Source organism: Pseudopipra pipra, chromosome 23 (genome assembly GCF_036250125.1).
Source record: "Pseudopipra pipra isolate bDixPip1 chromosome 23, bDixPip1.hap1, whole genome shotgun sequence".
NCBI classification, from domain to species: domain Eukaryota; kingdom Metazoa; phylum Chordata; class Aves; order Passeriformes; family Pipridae; genus Pseudopipra; species Pseudopipra pipra.
Genome location: NC_087571.1, coordinates 1,924,394 through 1,948,302, shown reverse-complemented (window position 1 = coordinate 1,948,302; position 23,909 = coordinate 1,924,394). Strand labels below are relative to the sequence as shown.

At 48.1% G+C, this 23,909-nt stretch overlaps 1 protein-coding gene and 1 pseudogene across 1 annotated transcript in view; both read right to left on the bottom strand.

Moving 5' to 3' along the window:
- CDON (cell adhesion associated, oncogene regulated) overlaps positions 1 to 23,909 on the bottom strand; it is a 55,789-nt gene that overhangs the window by 20,054 nt on the left and 11,826 nt on the right. The window contains exons 2-10 of the mRNA XM_064634421.1: positions 16,632 to 16,762; positions 14,349 to 14,621; positions 12,612 to 12,758; positions 12,183 to 12,326; positions 11,055 to 11,339; positions 9,945 to 10,214; positions 8,716 to 9,054; positions 4,319 to 4,611; positions 1,962 to 2,136 (exon numbers count right to left, since the gene is read on the bottom strand). Coding sequence (XP_064490491.1) covers positions 1,962 to 2,136; positions 4,319 to 4,611; positions 8,716 to 9,054; positions 9,945 to 10,214; positions 11,055 to 11,339; positions 12,183 to 12,326; positions 12,612 to 12,758; positions 14,349 to 14,621; positions 16,632 to 16,701 — 1,996 coding nt within the window. The 5' untranslated portion in view covers positions 16,702 to 16,762. The remainder of the gene's footprint in view (positions 1 to 1,961; positions 2,137 to 4,318; positions 4,612 to 8,715; positions 9,055 to 9,944; positions 10,215 to 11,054; positions 11,340 to 12,182; positions 12,327 to 12,611; positions 12,759 to 14,348; positions 14,622 to 16,631; positions 16,763 to 23,909) is intronic.
- LOC135401979 (cytochrome b-like) lies at positions 10 to 928 on the bottom strand (annotated as a pseudogene).

The following is a 23,909-nucleotide window of genomic DNA, read 5'->3' as shown; positions in this document are numbered from 1 at the left end:
TTTGACAGACAATACATCAGCTCAGGGACTGGATAAGGAAATGCTGCTCACTGACCCCCTCTACCCCCTCTAGAAGTGACCTTCTAGTGACCTCTAGAAGGTCACTTGCTGTGGCACAGCCACAGGTTGAGTGGGTTTTTGGTTTGTGGCAGTAGGTATGGCAGCACAGTACAGAGCAGGGTAGGGGTAGCAGCACTGACTCCTCTGAGTTTTCTGGGGATTGAGCACAGGACAGCAAACAGGAAGCATCACTGGGGTTTAATACAATGGGGTGTGACAAGTGGGTTTGCTGGTGTGAAGCTTTCTCGGTCCCCCAGTAAGCTGGGAGGGTTAGAAGTGGGAGGAACATGAGCATGAATCCTAGGATGTCTTTTATGGAAAAGTATGGGTGGAATGGGATTCTGCCACCGTTTGATACCACACCCTGGGGGTTGTTGGAGCCTGACTCGGGGTGGAAGGTGGGGTGGAGGAATGTGGGGCCTGTGATTATAAAGGGAGGAAATGTGGGGCAAAAATTCAGGTAAGTGTGGGGTTTTCTATGGAGAATCCTCCTCAGGCTCATTCTACAAGGGTCTGTCCAAGGTAGGGGAAGGCTGAGAACAGGCCAGTGATGACTGTGGCCCCTCAGAAGGGTACCTGGCCTCATGGCAGCACACAGCCTACGAAGGGGGCTGCTATCAGGGTGAGCAGGTTTCTTTGTATAAGTAGGAGCTGTAGCAGAATCCTCATTCAACGTGCTGATGGATGCAGGTGAAGAAGAATGAGGCTCCACTTGGAGCAGCTTAGGGATCAATCAGCCATAGTGAACATTTCTGTGTGTCTGGGTGAGGGCAGTGGCAGCTGGGGCTGTGTCTGCTGTGACGTGTAGGGCGAGTAGGAGGTCAGTCAGAATTTGTGTTATCAGGCAGATGCCTGGGAGGGACCCAAAGTTTCATCAGGGAGAGATGTTTCAGGGCGTGGGTAGGTCACAATGAGGGAGTTGTTGACTTTTTTTTAGCAGGGGGTAACATTTCCAGAGATTGGGGGCTATCAGTTTTGGATCTGTTTGTTGATAGAACAATGATAAGGATGCATAGGGCAAAGGATCCCAAGTAGTTTTCAGAGATTTCATGAATACATCACATTCTTAATAAAATTTTAAGCCAGTCTGTCCTGCATAGAATCCCAGAATGGTCTGGGAGGTTGGGACCTTAAAGTCCATCTCCTTCCATCCCCTGCCATGGGCAGCAACACCTTCCACTAGCCCAGGTTGCTCCAAGCCCCATCCAACCTGGCCTTGGATATTTCCAGGGATGGGACAACCAGAGCTTCTTCTCTGAGCAATCTGTGCCAGGGCCTCACCACCCTCCCTGGGAAGAATTTCTTCCTAATATCCCATCTAACCCTGCCCTCTGTCACTTTAAAGCCATTCTTGGACTATAGTATGAAAAATATCTAATTGTTTGCATGCTAAAGAGCACAGCCACCAGCGTCCAAACTTGAAAGAAAAAGAATGGTCTGATTAGGAGGAATGTTCTTGTGCTTATTGCTGTCTGCACACAACTATCAGAACAGCTGGCTCGTGGTCAGCAGAGATTGTGACTGAGGTGTCTGCAAAGCAAACCAGGAGCAGCTTTGTTGATACACGAAAACTCGATGATGCAGAGTTTCTTTTGTGGTTCTCTGAAAAGCCTCAACAAGGACGGGCTGTCCCTTGATTTCACGTCCTTAAGCAAGAGGAACCTCACAGCAGAAATCTTAATAATCACCCCAAAACCAACATTATCAAGCTTTTAATAGCTTCTACTTACCAACAGCCCTGGTAACGCTCAGGGAGGTTTGCCTTTACAGCTATTTTAGCCGTTGAGGCTAAAGTAAATTGTGGAATATTTCACATGTGGCTTAGCAGACAGCACGTGGCTGATGTCACTAAACAAGTGTCCCTGGGAGGTGGGGCAGAGGGCACGTGGTGCTGCACCTACCCTTGCTGGTGCGGAAGGTCAGCATGGCCGGCTGGCCCTCGCCGGCGGCGCTCCGGGCCACCATCAGCACCTCGTAGAGGCTGGAGGGCTCCAGCTCCGTGAGCCGCAGCTCGTTCTCGCTGCCGGGGACACGCACGGTGTGCCAGCTGCCCGCTGCACTCACGCTGTCCTCCAGCTGCACACGACAGGGACACAAACTCAGCGTCAGGAGCCCGAGGGGACCCTCAAATCCCGCACCGCTTCCATGCACAAGCACCCAAGCGACCTCTGCCCCTTGCCAAAACTCCTCCTGTTTTCCTACATCTACCCATGGTTTGTCTCCAGGTGCTTCTACCACAAACCACCACTCTTGCAACCACTTTCACAGCACTCCTGGGATGAACTCAACTTACTTTCCCTCTCCGTGCACACACACACACACACACACACACACACACACACACACGTGGTTTTGACCCTTTTTGTTTTTCCATTTTCACTCGTGGTTAAAACTACAAGAGCCCAAATGGTTTCCAAGCCTTTGCTCAGCCTTCAGCTGGCAGTGTGTGCCACTAAAGGGCTGGACCCAACACCCTAATGGGAGAGATGTTCCCTGAACTAGCCCAGCTTTCGCTGTACTTCAGCATTTTTAAGTATTTACTGCCTGAAATGGGCAACAAAGGTTATGCCTTTGTTACTCCTCAAGCCTGGAAAAATGTCAGCAGGGAGATGAAAGATTTCAGTTTATTAATGCATGTTTCCTTTTTTTAAAAACAAAAACCAAAACACTTTTTAAGTTAGCAGTGAAACCATCAGCTCCACTTAAGAAAAGAAAAGAGATTCAGGGTAGTCTCTTAATGCTTGACCTATCCAGGAAAACATTACCCCAAATCCCAAAGGAAAAGACAAAGATTCCACCAAAAATAAACTACTAAACAACATAAGACTTTAATAAAACATTGGAGGCAGATCTAAACGCTGTGGATTATCAAAGGTTATGCCAGAGGTCTTTGTTCAACTATTTTCTTCTGCAGCAACCACTCCAAGTCTTTTATTCCCCCATCTTTTTTTCCCCCCCCTCTATTAAAAGAGGGAAATCAATAAAATAATTTAATGACACAAAGAGAGCACCACCCTAAAAACCAGGGTAAACTCCCTGCTGAGAAACTCGTGAGTGAGCACATTTAGTGTGGAAAGGACTGGTGTAAGTGAAGGGTGAGCATCAAAAAGGTCAAAAAAGCATCCAAAGCTTCCAGGGCTTAGGTGAACCAACTGCCTTTGGATGAGAAATTATCATCAGCAGACTCTGGCACTAGGTTTTCGGGAACCAACAGGTCAAAAATCTAGGCATTCCCTCCAGGCTAAGACAAGATCAGGATGTAGGGGATTAAAAAGCTTAGGAAAAATAAATCAAACAGCTTTGCCATGCAGAAAAGTGTTTGCTTGGAAGAACAGATTTTGCTTGGAAGAAGTTTGCTTGGAAGAACCAGGCATTGCTTGGTTCTGATTTGAGAATCACAGAACCTCCTGAGTTGGAAGAGGTCCTCTAGGATCACCAAGTCCAGCTCCTGGCTCTGCACAGGACAGCCCCAAAGATCCCACCATGTGATTTTAGGCAAAAGAGTTTGGTGTTGACACACCATTTTTAGGGACATGGTAGGTACCTGCCCAGCAAATTTTAATTCACCTTCGTATTTGGTAACTTTAGTTTAATTGAGTCCCTTTGGGATGCAGAACAGCAAACTCTGACATACTGGGGTAAAACCCAGCTTCCCTTCTGCTCTCACACACAGATTCAAGCTTGCTCACACAAATGCATTTTTAACACCACTGACATTGCACAGAGTATGCCCTGGAGCCCCGTTGCCCATAATGACACTGTAAAAGACATAAAAGCCTGGATAATCACACAGTCAACTACGTTGGAAAAGACCTCTGAGATCATTTAGTCCAACCCATGACTGAACACCACCTTGTCACCCAGACCATGGCACTGATGCCACATCCAGTCTCACCTTAAACACCTCCAGGGACGGTGACTCCACCCCCTCCCTGGGCAGCCCATTCCAATGTCTGGTCACTCTCTCTGGAAAGAATTTCTTCCTGATGTCCAACCTAAACCTCCCCTGGCACAGCTTGATACTGTGCCCTCTTGCCCTACTGCTGGTTGCATAACTCTCACTTCAAACCAGACAGAACAGTGTATTTGTGACAACATCAGCCATCCCTAAAATGAGTTGTGGGCACGCTGTGCTTCAACTAAATCCTATGTTCTCTCTGGCCTGAGCCTCATGGCCTGGTCAACACCAGCACAGTTGGTTCCCTGAGGAACCCAACGTGCCGCGATCCACCCGTGCCAGGGGGACAGGAGACGGTACCTTGCGGTATTTGACGAAGTAGGCGTTGATGGGCAGCCCCCCGGCCCGGCCTGGCCGCCACACCAGGCTGTAGGTGTCTGGTTTTGGTGTCTGGGGGGGGCTCAGGATGATGGGGGCCTCGGGCGGGGCGGCCGCGCTCGGCGCTTTGTCCATCGCAGCCGCGTCCGGAGGCCCTTTGGTCGGAGGGGAGCTGGAAAACGCCGCCTCTGCACCGAAATCACCCCCGCTCTCATCGCTCTGGGCAAGCTCCAGAGGAGCTGTTTCTCCTGCTCTCGTGCCAGTTGCTGGAGGAACTGCAAAGGGAGGGTCTGGTTACATCCCCACGATGACGTACGTTCGCCCCGCGCCCACGGGACACTAAATCATTTCGGAGTGACATTTCCAAACAAGCCCTGCTGCAAAGCTCCAGGTCCAGAGGTACCCACACAGACCTGAGCCCGGTGCCAAGCTGTGGCCTCAGTGTTTTTCCAGGGCACAGCAGTGGGGTTTGGTTTGTTTTATTTGGTTTAGTGTTTTTTTCACAGTAGCAAAGAGAGAAAACCTGAAACTCGAGGTCTGCAGGCACAGTTTGACTGTATCTCCTCTAAATTCAGTTGTGGCAATGCATGTTAAAAGAAATAAATAAATATATATAGCTACACTTGTGACACAAATGGAGCAATTTTAAATTAATCGCCCTTGTACAAGGAACTTTTCATGGCCTGCACTGGCATGCACACAAGAGGACATTCTCCTACCTCAGTTTCTGAGGTTTTAGCTGTAATTTCGAGAAGCTTTGAAAGCTGCACGACTCAACTACTTCATTTGAAAATTTATGCTGAGAATAAACTCAGTTTACAGGCAGATCTAACATGCAATTTAATACCAACACATTTCTAGAAATCCTTCTCCAGCCTCCTCCATCCTATTTATGTTTCCTGGCATGAAAAGAAAAATATATATAATATTAGCTCGAAAGAGGCAAAAAAAAAAGCCCTGTTCAGCCAATGCAGGGCTCGTCAGCATTCCAGGCAGGAAAGGGATGGCAGGTTGGACATCTGAGATTATCCAGGACAAGAAAACGTCAGTGCTTAAAGCAAGGAGTTTTGGGAAGCAGTGCAGCTCCTCAAGGTTGCACATGGCAGTGCTGGGACTGCCAGATGTTCGGAGCCCTGTCCGTCCTCTCAGATTTGTGTAGGTTTATGTTACGTGCTGGGGTCTGGAAGGGGAAGGGAATGAAGGGAACTTGGTTTACAAAACAAACAAATTCCTTGGTAATGTAAAGCCTAGGCAGTGTTAGCCTGGCTGACTCAGATTCCTCCAAACCTCCATTAAAATACCAGCAGCAAGTGTGGCTGCTATTTTTGGCCACTTTCTAAAAAGCTGGGGAGGAAAGTTCTCTTTTCAAATTGAAGACACGCTCTCGGCAAGCATTCCTTGTTTGTTTCTTCTCATTTATCTAGCAACGCCACAAAATTCGGAGACAGGAAGAAGGGAACAATGCGGGGAGGATGTCCCCGAAGCCAGATGGTCCTAAAATGTCAGACACCCCCAGAACAGCCCCCGAGTGAAAGGGGTGTCTCCGCTGTCAGCGGAGCAGCGGGAAGGGCCCGATATTGGAAACAAATGGGAGGAGGCGGAAGGCCCACGGCACCGTGGTGGACCCTGAGGATGTGTGGGTGGGCACAGCTTGGTTTGACGCCTGCTGGCACTGGGGACACGGGCTCTTGGAGTGGAGAATGAGTTGTGGTTTCAGCTGGTGACAGCAGACCCGCAGCCAGCGCTGTGTTTATTGCTGCAGGGGGGAGTCGTCAACAGCCACCGAGCTGTTCGTATTTTTGCTTCAGAAAACAACCCCTGGGTAACAATTCCCATTAAGCAATTCAGATCTAAGCTCTATTTGAGAAGTTTCTGGCATAATTGCTACCCACATAACCCAGCACATCAGGTTTCTCTCTGCTGCTGTGTCATTATGCAACTTTTTTTGGCTGTTGCTCTCAGTGCCATCCCTTTCCCTTCAGCCACGGAGACTTTTCTGCCTCAGCTTCCCAACCCCACTGCAGAACACCAGCAGCCCTGAGCTGGGTCAGACCAAAGGCTGCATGTCCCCAAAACCCTGCCTCCAACAGCAATCAGAGGACTAAATGTCCCGAATTTGGGCATTAAAGGAATGTACTCATAAAATCTTAGAATGGTTTGGGTTGGAAGGGACCATACAGTTCATTTTGTTCTACCCCCTGCCATGGGCAAGGACACCTTCCACTAGCCCAGGTTGCTCCAAGACCTGTCCAACCTGGCCTTGGACACTTCCAGAGATGGAGCAGCCACAGTTTCTCTGGGCAACCTGTGCGAGGGCCTCCCCACCCTCACAGCCAAGAATTCCTTCCCAATATCACGTCTAACCCTGCTCTCTGGCAGTGGGAAGCCATTCCCCCTTGTGTCCTGTCCCTCCAGGCCCTTGTCTCAAGTCCCTGTCCAGCTCTCTTGGAGCCCCTTTAGGCACTGGAAGGGGCTCTCAGGTGTCCCCAAAGCCTCCTCTTCTCCAGGTGAACACCCCCAGCTCTCCCAGCCTGTCTCCAGAGCTGTGATTCACACTCTCCATAATACCCAGCACTTTGTAGTTTGTTGTTGTTTCTCCCCTTCGACTGCTTCATTCTGAGGGCAAAGAGCCCTCACCTTTCCAGCCTCCTCACAGAGGTGCACCCAGGGGCAGATCTCAGCCTGTGCCTTGGCTGCACAGCAGCTCTGGGGTTTGTCTCTGCTGTGCAAACAGATCACATTCCCAGGCACTGCTTCCCTGCCTCTTAAATAGCCACAGGATCTGCCCCACTCTGCAAGTACCTCAGCACGGGCTGGGAAAGCCCCCTGAAAACCTGAATGCAGCACATCAGTGAGGTCACCCACACCTGGCAAGAGTTTCAAATCGCCTTAGGACTTCTCAGAGGTTCTATGAGGCTTCTGTGGGAGCAACTTCAGCCTCTCGCCCCTGAATCACCCACCTGCCTACACCAAATGCTCCTTCTTGTGTTTTACACTCACTCTCCTGCTACTCAAACCGCCTGGAGTGTATTTTTCTCCTTCATTTCCATTAGATGAAGTTATGTTGGAGAATTAACCTTGTGTTCTTTCCCTAGCTCTGGGAAGCTGCTGCCATGCAGGCGAACCCCACAACTGTCTAAAAAAGACACAAAAGAAGGGAGGGCCGTGGGTACAGGATCCCGAGGCATCGTTTTACATTTTGGTGGTTTCTCACTCTGGTGGCAGCTGAAGTTGTCCTGCCCGCTGTAAGACCGTGCAATGAATCACGGCCTGGAACAGGTCCAGCACAAGGAAAAAAAAAAAGAAAGATACATTTTTCAGCCAAATGAGCTCTCTTACTGTGTGCTGGGACAAGGCTGAGAGGAGCTTAAGCTGATCCTGCTACCGAAGAAACACGCTGGAATCCCAGCTGAAGTCATTCAGGTGCTTCGGAAGTGTTACCTGGCACGAGTTCTTCATCAGACAGCTGAATGTCTGGGCATGCCTTCGGCATGGCTGGGAGCTGCTCTAAAGCCCTAACAGCTCCCAGAAACTCCTCAGGGACTTTTATATCAAAACCAAATGCCTTAACCACCCTCTGCACCATAATCAGCAGCCAGTACAACATATTAGAAACCGATAAAAGTTAATAAACAAAGCATTAAAATTGAACTTACTGCCATAAAATTCCAAGGCAAAGCAGAGGGATTTTTCTCTTTGACACAGACTGAATTCGGGGATGATATTTAGTTTCGTGTTTCCACTCAGCAAGGTCCAACAATAACTGATTTATAAAACTACATGATGGGATCACTTTCTTGAGGTTTCTTCTTTCTTTTTTTCTCTAAGTGAACCTTTATGCAGCTTTTCAAGTTATTTACGGGAGTTTTAAACTCTAACCAAAGAACTTTAAACATGGGGCCACTTATTAAATCCCACCAACCCGAAATCTCCCTGGCATTCAGCTGAATTAACTAAGGCAAGGTGCTGAAAGAGCTAAGAAACTTAAGTCACTTCATGTAACTAAAAATCTGTATCTAAGTTCTTGTGAAGGAAACCTGGGGGGGCTTAAACCTTCTACTAATGTCACATAATATTCCAGTGTGAGGAAAGGAAATGGCTCTTTTCCACCCTGCCTTTAGTATAAGAACTGTCTTTTCTAGTAGTAATTTCAAACCATAAATAAAAAACCCCACCCTTGGATACGTTTCAGCACATGTAAGATGTCCATGCAATGCACACAGCACTTCTTTGCTTAAAAGGGGGAGGGAGGAACTGGTCCATGGAGACAACGGAGACTCCTCTGCTTCGTTTCCCCCAGATCCCACCCCACCCTCTTATTTTGAGGCATTTCTCACCCAAACCAGGGAGTCAATGGGATGGTTTTGGGCTTCACTTACCGACCGTGAGGAAGGCTCTGGACACGGCAGAGCCGTGCTCGTTGACGGCTTCGCACCTGAGCTCTCCGGCGCGCTCCGGAGTCACGTTCCGCAGGCGCAGGGAGCTCCAGCCCACCTGGGACACGGAGAGGCAGGAGGGCTCTGGCCCTTCTGGAGGAGGCCTCTGCACCTTGGGATGCAGCACCTGGGCAGGGTGGGTGGTCACCAGGCCCCTGCTGTCGTACCAGTGGACGGTGGGCGCGGGCAGCCCGGTGGCGTTGCAGGACAGCGTCACATCCCCACCAGCCACCACGGTGACGCTCCCGGGGGAAGAGACTATGACAGGGACAGAGCCTGTGCCTGGGGGAAATGCAAACGATGAGTCTGACTAAGGAATATGACACTTAATGCCCAAGTCAGTCAGTACAATTAAAAAAGTCGCACGTGGTTCTTTATAACCATTTTAACAGTTTTTTCTTCTCCACACAGCATCTCCAGGCTTCCTTTCCAGACTGGAGAGATCAGCTGAGACTGCTTAGAGGAGGCTGAGAGAAATTCAAACCACACTTCAGCTTCTCTAAATGACGAAGACTTGACTGTCAGTGAAGAAAACACTGCAGGCAAGACTGGCTTAGGCACTCCACACACAAGCAGGCCACAAAATCTCTGCTCAGCCAGGCTCTGCACAGCTCACAGGGATCATTACTGGTACTGAGAAGGTTCAAAGCTTCAGCTACACATGACAGGGAGAGAACAGGGACAGCAGTGGTCTTGCCAACATCATTGTGCTAGCAAAAATCAAGTTCTCTGGGCATTAGAAAGTATCTTAGACTGAAAAGTGATCTAGATGACTCCTGGTGCCTGATCCTGCCAATCTGATAAAGGGGAGGTGTGCATCAACCCCCAGCCTGAGGATTGTTTTGCAAATTAGAGTATGGAACAGGCATAACTACTCATCAGCCAATACTGCTAAGAGTACCAGCTCATCCAGCACAACAGGACCCAGACTCTATTTGAGCACAAATCATGTCAAATTCAGTCATAAGCTGATTTAATTGCAACTGGTAATCTAGGTTTAAGTAACCACACAACCCCAAAAGTCTCTTAAAATCCAACTGAAAGCACCTTCTTTGCAAGATTAGTGGTCAGAAACAAATTAATACATAATCCAAAGGGGAAAAGTCAAACCAGAATAAAGCCTGAAGCACAAATGCTTAATGTGATTCCTTGAGGGCTGCGAGTGCTCCTACCTGGCTGGACACGGAGCCTCCCCGTGGACTGCACGACCCCAATCCCATTGTCTGCCACACACTGGTACAAGCCAGAGTCCCCTGGGGTGACCCCGCAGATCCAGAGGTGGTTTCCCGTCGGGAAGTGCCGCGGGGAGGCCCGGAGGGGAGCGGCGTTGTGGAGCCAGGTGAGGGCTGGAGCGGGGCTGCCACGGACGTCACACCAGAAATGCACAGTCGCCCCGGCGGCCACGGTTTCATCCTGGAGCCCCTTGGAGAGCGAGGCAGGTTCTGGAAAGGGAAGTGATTTTACATAAACCACCGTCTGCTGATCTTCGACTAAGCCCTGAAAAAACTGCTGTGAAATGTCCCACAGGCTCATCACGTCACCACACGCTGCTGGTTCTGCACAGCCCAAGGCTGGTTTTCCCACACATGGGTTTATTTGAATGGTTTCTCCCTTCTGTCCCAAACAGCCACATGTTTGCATTAATTCCGTAAATAAAACACCTTTATTTTCAAAATAATTTGCTAGCGACAACCCCAAAACAAAAGGCATGTTGTGTGTCAACACCCTGTTTTCTGAGTAACTTCAATATACACATTTCCAAACCCAAACAAAACCAGCCAAGGATGCAGAAACCTCAAACACCAGGAATATCTGCTACAATGGAAAAGGAAAATGAGGAAGAAATTGCAGCCACACAAAAGAGGCCAAATATATGAATATGTTTCTTTTGCTTTTGTTTGTGTCCTCATCCAAACATCTCACCTCCCCTCACCAGCCTTTTGCTCATGTACAACCTCAAGAGAGGCACATCTGATCCCTGGCATACCACTGACACTGGCATTCCACAGGAAAATAAATGGATCAGTTCCTCCCTTGGAGTTTGTTATCCTTCACTGTTTCATTACTTCAGACTGCACAGGATTTGAAGAGATAAATAATTATGGATTTTAACTTGGAAGAGATGATAGGACATGATCGTTATGAACAGATCTGTGCTCTTTATTTTAATATGCTTAAGACTGAGAAGGAATGTGATGCTGTTTGGGAGCAGATGCCAAAACCAGCACGTACATGAAGGAAATGTTCACTGCCTGGACATCCAAAACATCTTTTTTTCTTACCAAGTACAGTAAGTGAATAGTTAACGTATTTCACTGCTCCGGAGTCAGCTCCCACCAGGCAGGAGTAGTTCCCAGCATCTGATGCCTCCAGCCTGTCCGTCACCAGGTGGGAGTGCAGCAGTTCCCACCGGCCTCGGCCCAGCGCGTCCCGGCCGTCCTTGACCCAGCGGACGGAGGGAGTCGCCCCGCTGACCACACACTCCAGTGTCAGGGCACTGTGCTGGGGCACTGCCAGAGTCTGGGGAGCCAGAGGGTGAAGGATGTGGGAGCCACCTGAGGAAGGGCCTGGAAGAAAGGAGATGAATTGTAGAATAGAATCATAGAGTGGTTTGGGCTGGACGGGACCTTAAAGCTCATCCCGCTCCAAGCCCTGGTCACAGGCAGGGACACCTTCCACTAGCCCAGGTTGCTCCAAGCCCCCTCCAACCTGGCCTTGGACACTTCTAGGGATGGGGCAGCCACAGTTTCTCTGGGCAACCTGTGCCAGGGCCTCAGTACCCTCACTGGGAAGAATTTCTTTCTGATATCTAATCTAAACCTACTCTCTGTCAGTGGGAAGCCATTCCCCCTTGTCCTGTCACTCCATGCTCCTGTAAAAAGTCCCTCTCCAGCTCTCTTGTGGGCTTCTTTCAGGTACTGGAAGGCCACAATTACATTACCCCTAAGCCTTCTCTTTTCCAGGCTGAACAATCCCATTTCTCTCAGCCTTTCCTCACAGCAGAGGTGCTCCAGCACTATAATCTTGACACCAATCAAGCTTTTACACCTCCCATCCTGTTCCCCAGTCCTCCTCCATGCCTTTCAAACACATGTGTCTGCACTTGGGACTAAGCACGATGCTGTGATGCTCTCTTCAAGAAGTCCTGCTCCAAAACAGGTTTGGGGACAGAAGTGTACACAATATCCCCTTTCCAAGGGCTGAGTGCTGTGTCTTCCTGGGATTTGAGAAGCAGTTATGCTGCTCCTCCGCAGAGAGGGGAAATAAGAACTGAATGTGCAAAGAATGCAGGACAGATTTTACATTACACAGTACTGGAGACACTGATATGCCCATGCCAAAAACCCCTGGGGATGTTATTTATTGAGTTTGAGGTGTGTGAATTCTGGGAAGCTGAACAGGATACTCACGTGTGACTGTGAGCTTACGTCCAGTGAGTTCTACTCTGAGATCATGAGTGACTGGGTTGTACACTGCACATTTGTAGGATCCTTTGTCTTCTAAAGATACATTCAAAATCTGCAGGTTTCCAGATGGAAGAATTAGGTAGTTGTCTAAAGAAGTGGGGAAGGAAAAAAGAAGATTATATTTAATGTAGTTTCAAGAAAAGGCTTCCTCTTTTTAGTTTTTCATTAACTTTTCAGCTATACTAATCTACCCTAAACATAGGATCACAAAGAGATCACCACTCCAAGAAGATTCATTTCCAAAGACAGCTTTAGACAGTCATGCACAGGAAGTTCTGCAAGTTTCACGAGGACTTTTTCCTGTAGGTTCTAAGAAAAAACTCTGGGCAAACTTTTGTTGGTTACTTATATTGCACAAAAAAAAAATCTCACCTCTTGATTGTTCCAGCCATTTCCCCCGCACTTGGAAGCGAACTTGTGCTTTGGGGTGACTTTCTGGCACCTTGCACCCAATGAGAGCTGAGCCTCCTTCCTCTGCTGCAATGGCAGCTGTCACCGAGGCATCAAAGTCACCTAAACCTGGAGAGATTTGGGAAAAGTGTAAGAGCAGCCATGGCCTGGGAGAGAGGAAGGGCAGTAAGCTCAGTATTTGTGTTCAAAACACAGCTGGCTTCATCCTGATTGTCTTTGGTGCAGCATTTGGACATTCACATCAACAGGCATGGTCTATCCTGCAGCCCATAACAGCACAAACCCTCCTTACCCACCTCCTCACTACAAAAAGCACCAGCTTTTACATGGGAATAGTGAGAAAAAATAATTCCTATGTTCCCTCAACTGCTCCTGGAAAAGCAAGCAGAGACACTGGAAAGGCTGCAGGGCTCCCTTAGGGGGTCTGCAGGCACTACAGGAGACAATTCACACTGACAGCAGGAAGCCTGTCCCTAAAAACATGGAATTGTCTCTGTGATGACAATGAACACAGCAGTGAGTGCAGCAGTGCCTCCCTCTTGCTGCCACTAGCCTTGAGGCAAGGAGAGAGCTCCCAGCACCTTCCCTAGAAGAGAGCTCTCAGCTCCCAGCACCTTCCCTAGGAGAGAGCCCTCAGCTCCCAGCACCTTCCCTAGGAGAGAGCCCCCAGCTCCCAGCACCTCCCCACATGCTGCCAAAACCTCCAAGGCAGGAGGGAAGTGTGGAAGCTGCTCTTCTACTCCCTTCATGTTCAAAGCATCTTCGAGGTTGTGAAGTTTTTCTATGTTAGCCACCCTTAGAGCTCTCTTGAGAGGGTCTGGCCATGGGTCAGTACTTTACCAAAACACTTACTTCTCTCACTTATAAGAGATTTTCCTCCCAGGGGGATTTTGGACATGCTCCATAGATGAGGTACCCTTCCAGAGAAATCACTCAAACCCTGCTTGACAAAGGCCTGATTCAGACAGCCCCGAGATCCCAAGCAGACAAATCATGCTCATGCAGGAATATTGTATTCCCATTCTCAGCATCACATCATCCTTTCCATGTGGAAAACATTGCCCCTTCCTCTTCTGAAGTCCCTTGAGATCAAATAATTTACAGATCAAGCACCAAGGCAAAGGCTGATCAGAGGAACCGTGAAACTGAGAGAAGGGAAACTGTCCCCAAATGGACAGAAGACTGTCCCCACCTGCAGAACATCTACGTTGGTTTGATCAAATCAGATGAAAAGGAAAATCTGCCTCTCCCACTTATTTCCTAGGCAACAATTCTCACTCATTTCTCCTCAACTCTCAAGCACGCTTCTGCAACAGTGTGGCAGATCAGCTGCCCTTTCAACATCATACGTGAAGGGAAGTGTTTGGGAATCTTGTACTTTCAGGCCAATTCATGGAAACTAATGTTATTTTGCTGAATAATATTTGCGTTTGCTGAAAAAGATTTTTGAGGTCCTTCAGCTCAAAATGAGGTAAAATCCATCAGGTGTGGTTTGGTATGGCCTCCAAGGGTGGGGATCCTCAAGCTCTCTGGGGAATCTGTTCCAGGGGCTGCATCACCTGACAGGTCCCAGATGATATAATTAAAAAAAAAAAGGCTGGGTGTTTTCCTAAAAGTCAAAGAAGAACAAACCACACGAGCCAGCTGAGGTCTACAGGGTTTGCAAGGAGCAAAGGGCAGGAATGAGAATGCACTTACTGCCCATGGACACCGAGGCAGGCCGGCTCAGCACGGCACCCACGCCGCTCCTCGCCACGCACTGATAGCGGCCGCACGTCGCCGGGCTGAGGGACACGATTGTCAAAGATCCCGCCTGGATTTCCACTTCTCCTGCCCTGCTGTCCAGGGGCTCCCCATTAAACAGCCAAGACAGGTGAGCTGTGGAGGGCTCGGCAGAGCAGCGGAGCTGGACGGGCTCGCCGGACTTCTGGACGGCAGAGGAGGGCTCAGAAATGAAACGCGGAGTTAAATCTGAAAGGAAATATAAATATTGGGTTAGAGACCAGCATTTTGCACGGGCACAAGTGATAAGGTAAACTGGTATGAAAGACTGAGCATATAGAGGGTCTCTAAGCCCCAAGCTGCAAATGATACTCAAGCAGGTGTTGCCTTTTCCTTGGTAAGAGGAGCTCAGGAGAGATTCCTGCTCACTCTCAAACACCGGGAAAACTCCAAGATTTGAACCCCACAAAGGGGGTGACAGTAATTAAACAGAGTTAGGTGCAGCGTAGGGGATGACAGATTCCCAAGGCAAAGGCAACACGCTTGCCAGGGCCAGCAAAAACTGCAATCCCACTGGATTTATCCAGAGGGAAAGGGCAGCCGTCACCTGAAGAGCCGGAGCAGGGAACACGCAGCTGCAGCTGATCTGTCCCATATGAAGCGGGCCCGGACGTGACTTGTAAAATGTTAGAAATGGCAGGAGCCTGCCAGGTATTTATACAGAACCGTCTCTGAGTCTGCAGAACTAATTAAAAATAGCAGGATAAAAAAAGCTGGACGAACAGCAAAGGCTCTGGCTAATTCCAAATACATGGACTTCATCAGGACAAGGATGATGAATTGGGCATCCATTATCTTTACTGAGCAAAGATGAACAGAAACAGGAAGAGCTGCTAATAAATAAAAGGTTCAATTCCACAGAACTTGGTTATGAGAATCCATTTATTTGCCAGAAGAAAATTCCTGCTTGTTGGAGGAGATTTTTTTTCCTATCCTGGCCAGTGAAACACTGGGAATTATTTCCATTTGTTTTCTATGAAATTCTCCACTAAAGATTTTTGCATGAAGGGAGCAAGCAAAAGGCAATTGGCACCACTAACACTTATTTGGTTAGTAATACAAATTAGGAGAAAAAACAAAATTAAAAATAGACACATCAACTGGGAAAAAACAATTCCTAGTTTGTAAAGGAGCTAAGGAATTCCAGATAGTATGGGTCAAGATGATATTAAATGACATCCAAGTCAGAGACAGTTTTCTTGTAGGTGGGGCCCTGGGCTCATGCTTTTCTTCTCAAGTCAGTCCATCCCAGCTCTGGTTATGAGTTTCAGATGAGAAACTGCACATTTTTAACAGAACCATAAACTATCTGCATAAACATAAAATAAAACTGGAAATTAAAGTGTGGCTTCACTTAACAAAAAAGGATGAAATCCATAAAAATGGTATCCAAGCATTTCACAGGACTCCAGATGTCCGTTTTTAGCTTTTAATTAGAAAACTGTTTTTCCTATTAGTTCAGTCTGAATTTCCAGGGATAAGAGGGAAGCACTGACCTTTCAGTTTGCTCGCTCCAATTGTATGAAATCACACTGCTACTTTCATCTTCGCCCCTGCCCTCACTTCTGACACCAACACTTTGTGCTCCGCGTAAAAGGCAAAATTGGTAGCAGTGACCCTGCAGCTGGAATTTATCTCCTATGGCTGCTTGAAAAATAAAATTTATCCCATTTGCTTATAACGACTGGCTATGAAGTGCTAAAAGTAGTAAAAGCTTCTTTTTCGTGTGGTTACGTTAAGACAAGCTGACTACACAGAGCAGATGTGTCAATTAAAACCATCCCTCTTCTTCTTTTTAGCGCCAGAGCTGTTCCAACTGCAGCCACGCATCAGCCTCCACGTTTCAAAGAGCTGGTTCCCCTCTCCTGCTGCAAATCCAAGCCCCTCCCGACCCCTGGGAACACAGGATGCACTGCACGCAGCAGAATCGGCGTCCAGCTAAATCCACGGAGACCCCAAGGAACAAACCCACGTAACCCAGCGTCCTCCACGTTCTGGCGCTCGCTCTGAGCCAAGTTTTCACGAGCAAAGCCATGTATTCGGCGTGAGGCTGCATTTCAGTGCTCCATGCTCCCTTAAAAGCAGATTATTGACAACGTCCACGAAAGGCGGCCACTCGGAAACGCGCTCGTTGTTCAGAAGTTTGGGCTCGACCCCAAAACCTCCCAGCCAGTCCCCCTGGATGGGGTGAGGCCTCACCTGGGCTGGTGGCAGCGACGAGGCCGGCGATGAGCAGCAGTGCCTGGAAGCGCCCGGGGGCTGGATGCATAGCGCCAGATTATCCAAGTTGAAAGCCCAAGGCTCCGGACTAAGACGAGGCACGGAAACAGCTACAAAACAAACAAACAGATGTCTACTGTGAGTTTCAGGAGTCCCCTCTTTTAACTCTCTCACAACAAAGTGTTTTAAAAAAAAAAAAAAAAAAAAAAAAAAAAAAAGGCACAACCAGGAAACAGCCAATATTCTTTGCAATATAGGAACCATCTGTAAAAGTGAGTTAGAGCTGAACTTCACTGTGCTTCCAAGTACTATTCTCAATGTAAGAGTTCTTCCACAGCTGGGGCATGAGGCATCCCCATCGAACCGCTGCCCTGATGAATTAAGACTGCTTTCCACCCAGAGGAGCTGGAGTCCAAAGTAAACAGCTTATCTGTTGGAGATAATATTGTTTGCAAACAATAATCATTTGACCATCTATCACCAGGCCGCGCTTGTTTTACAAGTTTTTATGAATCTACTGCTGTGATGCTGCTGCCACTCACAATTGCTCTAAATCTGCTTCCCAAGACCTGTCATCTGCTGGCTCCTTCTGCTGGGCTTTACAGGCAAACTGTGCCACTGAAGAAAACACCAATATCAGTCTTGATCTCGTTTATATTCCCAAACCAGTGATGCTCCCTCCTATATACAGCTTTCACCATCAAAAAATACAAACTGCGTCATTAAACCAGCAAAACACAAATAAATCATAAATATGATCCCAGAGGTCTTTTCCAGCCTAAGTGATTCTGTGATAAATGGTTAAACGAGCAAAATACAAACTAAATCATGGAATCAGCAACCAAACTTGCCCCGAGGTGAGTCTCAGGAATGGTGTTTGTGACACTCCCGGTCTCTATCAAATGCTCATTTCCCCAAGAAAACCATAAATCTGCAGCTGTCGTTCACTTAAATGTCCTATTGGCCTTGCATAACATTATGATAAATAAGATCTGAGCTCGTTTAGCACAGTTACTTCATTTATCAGCCTGGCCATACAATTCAGCCGCTGATAACACTCAACATATACTCTAAACATCTCATCTATCAGCCGTGTACATAAACACGTATCCAACACACACAATAACTGGGAGCTTTCCTGGAGCACAGAAACAAGTGCAGCAACACACATGCCTGAGAGGAATAAGTCCCAGTTTATTGAGTGTTCGTGGAGCCATTTGCTTTCTAAGAAGCTGGATGCAGATATAAACAGCAAAATTATTCCTGTGGTTCATTTTAAAATAACAGTGTTTTGTCATCGGAGCATCACTGTAAAATACATATGCAAATTGAGCATCAGGAAAAGCCTCCAGTTGTAATAGAATCACTCTGGATTTTATGGGGCTATTTGCTCTCTGCCACCTCTGCCTGCAAACTGCACTCTGGGTCCCACTGACAGCTTGAGTGGGCGGGAAGAAACGCTGCCGAGTTCTGCTCCCGTTTCTGGGCAGTTTTATCCGATCCGACAAATTTACTTCAGCTGTTGGGAAGACCCGGCAATCCTGCGGCCCAGGCTGGTTCCCAAGGCGAGCCGGGGCTGTTTTGGGAAGCCACAGATGGCAGAGGAGCCCAGCTGTGCCGAAGGGGTTGGTTTATTTGAGTTCTCCCTCGGTTCAAGGGCAGGAGCGCCGCTCCGCCAGCGCGCGCGGAGGACAAAGTAAACACCCAGAGAACTTGTTAACATCAAACACTTTGCTGAAGAGGGCTGGGGGCAATGTTGCTTTTTGCCAAATCTTCCCTCCACTATTTATTTATCAAAAGCAATGAAACGTATATTCTGGGTCAACTTTAACCCCAGCACATGGAGCTACTGGGTTATTTTGCAGCTGTCTTTTTAAACAAGGCCAGCTCATTATCTTTAACTAAACTTTATCTTTGGAGATCTACTTTATCCAGGCTCTGATTTCCCTCTGTTTATCTTTCTCCTTACATGTTCCTTACTGCCAGTGTCAACAGCTACTCCTCTTTTGACCTACCAGTTTGGCTTTCGCGGGCTTGCAGAGTGGTAAGATCAACTGCAAAGCAGTGAGTACACACAGCGAGCCACAAAGACCAAAGTTCTTTGACTGGAGGGAAAAAAAAAAAAAAAAGGGGGAAAATATTGGCTTTAACTGGGCTAGGATTGTTCAGCATCAACACTGGGGCATCTGAATGAAGTTTCTCCAACATCTGTTTCTGAAGGGACGGCAGAAACATCTTCCTCGCTGGTAAATATGGGAACACTGGGGGGAGATGAGCCCCAGCAATGCAGCCCAACCCAGAAATACTTCTTTCTTTTTCTTCTGCAGATGGTGACACTCCAGAAGCCCCTTGCTAAGCACAGAGAAGAGGGCGAGACCACAGCTCGTAGTTTTAGGGTCTTTAGAAATCCTGTGGAGAAACTTTGCCTCTTTCATATCACATTAAAAAGCCTTAGGGATAGAAAAACATGACTCTTCCCCTTTGCCATCATTTCAATAAACCTGAGCTCCCATTTTGACAGCAAGTACCAGCCACTGGGGTCCCACTAGGATCAGAAAAAGGAGCACCTTGGTTAGATGTGGCTCCATTTAAGTGTCCCAGACTCCAAGATGAGCTCAACCCAGAACAACTCTCTCCACTGTTCATTGTTCCTTACTTGGGAGGACGAATGTCCATCACTTGTGGATCGGAGTCAAAGTTATATCGAAGCAAGAGGTGTCACTATCTGAGCATTTTAAACTAAAACAGTAATAAGAGGATATGAATAATATTCAAGGTTGAATAGAGATGGACATGGTTTTAGTGGATCAAGGAGAATGTACTTTTCACTTGCACTGGCCATTCCTCCAGCCCATCAGAAAGGCACAGCACGGCAAAGGCCGCACTTCTCCTACTTCCACCCAGACATCTCCACCTAAAGTCATCCTCCAGTTATCTTCAACCAGCACTTGACCTCCTTGTCAGCTCTAAAGTAGCTTGTTGCTCATGGATCACGGGAAACAAGGAAGATAACAGACTTGTGTCAGGGGGAGGGGCCATCCCGACCATTCCTTTGGATGTCTGCCCCTGGGAAGCACACTGCACATGCAGGGGCACCCAGAAACCTGGGGCTGGTACTTCTGGAGGTAATTAGCAAGATGAAGCACTTCCGCAGACGACATAATTCTGGCTGTGCACCTCATTTGTCACAGCCCCTTTACAAAAGGGACCCCTCAGCCCAGAGCCGTGGGGACAGGCTGTCTGGCAGGTCCCAGTTTCAGCCCCACGACCTTCGGAATGCCGGACACAGGGAGGAAAATAAACCATCAGCACTGAGTCCAAACAGAGGGGAAGGGACAGTTTAACTTTCCATTTAGGAGCACTGGTGGTTTCCCAGCACAGGAGCAGGGCTGCCCCCACTGCCAGAAGGGCACATCAGCCCTGGCACGCTCAGGATGCTGCAGGGCACATCATCACCTGGCTTTCAAGGCCTGAGGACCTCACCAGGATGGACACGGGCCATCCCGGACCAGGGACCAGCCCATGGGCTTACTGAAGTGTTCTACTCAGCCAAGATGGCAAGACACAGGCACCAGACCATCCAGGGTCTCAGCAGCCCTGGCAGTGACCCTCTCCTCTCTTCCCAAAGCTTCACATTTGTCCCTGTTTCTCCAGAAACCAGTGGTCTTCAATGTAGGGCTCCACAGACCTGGTCCTGTCACTGTAACTTAACCCTCACCTCCATATTAACTCACTCCTACCCCTGCTTGCCCCAAAAAAAGGGTTTCACTCTCTAAAAGATGACAAAATGCTGGTTTCCATGCATTCCCATGGTGCTAAGCTCCAGAGGACCCTGTGTCCTTCCAAACACAGCCGAGATCCTGCCCTGCTGATTTACTGGGCCCTGAACTTCTCCTCTCCACCCTCGCAGCTGAGGGCAGAGTCACTTCAAAAACAGCATTATCTCATCCCCATTTTGGTTGAGCTCCCTGAATCATCTTCCTGCCATCTCAGACCAGCTGGCACGACAACACCGGGACCTCCCTTCCCAACAGCCACCACTCCACCTCAGTCTGTTACTGCACTCCCACTCCAGCAGTCCCCTCCAACACGCTTCCAACCTTCAGCGAGCCATTACAGCACGCTGGAGCTAAATGAGGAAGGGTTTCTGCACTGCCTCAACACACCAGGTCCCATAAACGCTGGAGTAAAGCAGAAAGAGGAGGAGGAGGAGGAAGGAAACAGGCACCTCGGGAACAGAGGGAGTTATTCAAGTTGCCCACTCCACCTCCAGGAGCTGACGGGCCTTTGCTGAGCAGCCCAAGGAAAAAGTGACTGAGTGCTGCTGCCTCAAGGGCGGCTGCATCGTGACAGCCATCTGGGAGTAAAGGATTTGGATACCAAAGATTTCCCATTTTTCCTAAACAGCAGTAACTCAAAATTGATTAATCCCACCTCACTTTATCATATTATATGTGATTTAACACCCAAAGCACAGCAAGTTGGTTTTTCCCCTAGGTCACTCATTAGTTACCAAGAAAAATGCCTTTTTAACTTGCCACCAGTGCAAGAAAAGTCGCAGGTTTTCAAACCACCTAAATTTAGAGCAAACAAATTCCCCCAAAATTAACTAAAACACTCTGGCTTTAGCAGGAGCAAGCCCGAGTTAGATCATTAAATCTCACACCAAGACACCTTAAAAAAAAAAAAAAAAAAAAAAAAGAGGAAAAAAAGGAGGTATTGAAGCCTGTGGCATTCCAAGAGAAAGCAATCAGACATTCCTGCCGCTCGGCTCCTCAGTGATCTCCAGAGCCTTTGATCACTGACTGTCTTCATGCTGTCCTCCTGGGGTCTGGCAAAATGAGTGTAACAGCTGGCACATAGACTTCATTAGCTTTCTGGGCTGGGAGGAGCGGGTTACAGCCCGGGAGCAACCGGCAGCCTGCCCGGCGGCCTCACGGAGCAACCTCCCAGGTTTATTCCCGGAGTCTTCCAGTGGCTGGGAGAACCTCCAGGTATTCCCGAGCTGTTTGACAGCGGCGCGCTCGCCACACGCCACAGACCTGCTCCGTGTGGCTCCCGCAGCCACCGCTGCCATCCAGGATGGGGCGGGGGGATTTCTGATGCCAACCCACGGGTTTGAGATTGCCAAAAGGACACGGAGCCGGCCGAAGCCCCCCGTTTTTATGAATGCTTAATGACCACTCAATCATTAACATCAACCTTTAAAAAGCAAATGCAGCACCTACAGTGTTCATTACCCTCCCCCTCCCCCCCTTTTCAGGGTCTCAATCGAGTCAGTCAAGCGTGCAAACCGATCCTGTCGCCAGCAAAAGCATTTCCTTTCACTGTGGTCAGCCAAAAGCAGGGGAAGAAAATGGAAGTGACTTGGAGTTATGGCACCAAAAAGGCCAGACAAGCAAGGAAATAATCAACTCCACATGAGCCACTTCGAGCCCATCACAATGAAAAGGGCCTACGACTAACCCCAGGAAAGGTCAGCGGGACTATGGGGGTCAGAAGCTGAAAAAGGCAATAGCGAGCAGCTGCCAGCTGCAATAAGAATCAATGTGTTCCTAATTACGCTTCGAAGAGAGGGCTGGAGCACCGGGAAACGCCAGGGCTGTAATCACAGCTCGGGCAAGGAAAAAATTCAAGCGCTCCCGTTTTACTCTTCTCCACCTCTGGAGCTGCAGCCTGCGCGTTACTAAATCACAGGAAGCCGAGCGCTGGAGATAAGGAGCCAGGCGGTTACAGGAGGGTTGGGGATTCTGTAAGAAAAACCACCGTAATTAGGCATTTGTGTTGGAATTATGGCATCACCAAAGAGAGGATTTCATGGGTGTAAGTAATAAAATTACGTTCTTCAAAGGGGTTTTGCGGGCGCTTTTAGGAAACGCATTGAACTCTGCCGAGCAGCCCTGCACGCCTGGGAGTTTCTCCATCCCCAAAAAAGGGAAAACCCTACAAAAAACCAGCTTGCTGACAGTGACCCCATAAACCAAGTGTGAGAGACACGAATGGGCCAAATGCCCTCCGAGGCGTTCACAGAAACACCCCGACTGGGGAGGCAGTTAAAAATTACAAGAAAAAGCATCCTTTGATGTTCTGTTCATATTTATTTATTACACTTTAAACAAATGAAAGTGCACCTTCCAGATCCTTATCAGAAGGATAAGGATCTCCTGAATAAAGGGAGAAAAATTACAGTTGCTCAACCTTTGCAACCCTCAGATTTCATTAATGCCTCCACTTCTTTTGCCTAGACCCATGCCTGGCACCCAAATCCATCGGTGCTAAGTCACATCCAAGTGTTTCCGATGTGGATTCCCACTTAATGATTCAATTGGTATTTTTACTCCTTTTAATGCAACATTTATTTTTATAAGCAGCCTCGCATGGAGCTTTTTTCTTGCTCCAGATGATTTAAACCCCCCATGAATCAGAGATGAATCCCAAGAGCAATTTTGGGGGCTAAAATCCTTTATCAATTGTGTAGCACTAATAGCACTCTAATTTTCATAGAATGGCTTGGGTTGGAAGGGACCTTAAAGACCTAAAAGTTGCTATTTTTGTCAAAATATAGAACGAGTGTTTGCTCGGGTGGCAGATGGCAGGAAAAACAAACAGTGCTGAGCAAACCAGACAGTGACTGAGTCCCAGCAAGGACAGGGGACTCCCAAGCCCTGATGGCCTTCCTTAATAATCAGGCAGATATGTTTCCTACACACCCTAAATAATGTCAGTAACTTACTCAACCCGTTACAGGTAAGGTCCAGTGGCACAGCACAGAGGTGACACAAGAAGAGGTTAAGTAAAAAATAGCAGTATTAGCCCAAAGCATGGCCAAGAGGCTGCATGCCTCAAAGATGGAGCAGCAGATATTTTTCACTGGATTTTTCTATTTTGCTTTCAGGCCTGGAAAGTCTCACGGTTGGTATCAGCTGTTGGACTCGGATCAAAGTTTAGCTTTCCATTAATCCTTTGAGTTATATGTGAGGCTGATAGAGAATTTTCTTTTTTTTTTAAAGAAGACAGTTAAGATTACTCAGATCCTTAATTTGCACTCCAATATTTCAAAAACACCTTGACTTTAGAACCTCGGTCTTGGCGTACATATGGTCTTGATAGAAGAACGCATGCTTTGGCATGGACTGGAGAAATGGATTTGGGGGAGCCTGGGGAAGGAAATTTAACAGTTTGTGTACTGTGCCTCGGCACACACAGCCAAAAACACTCCAAAAAACACAAAAGTCACGGGTCTGCTCCCGACACACA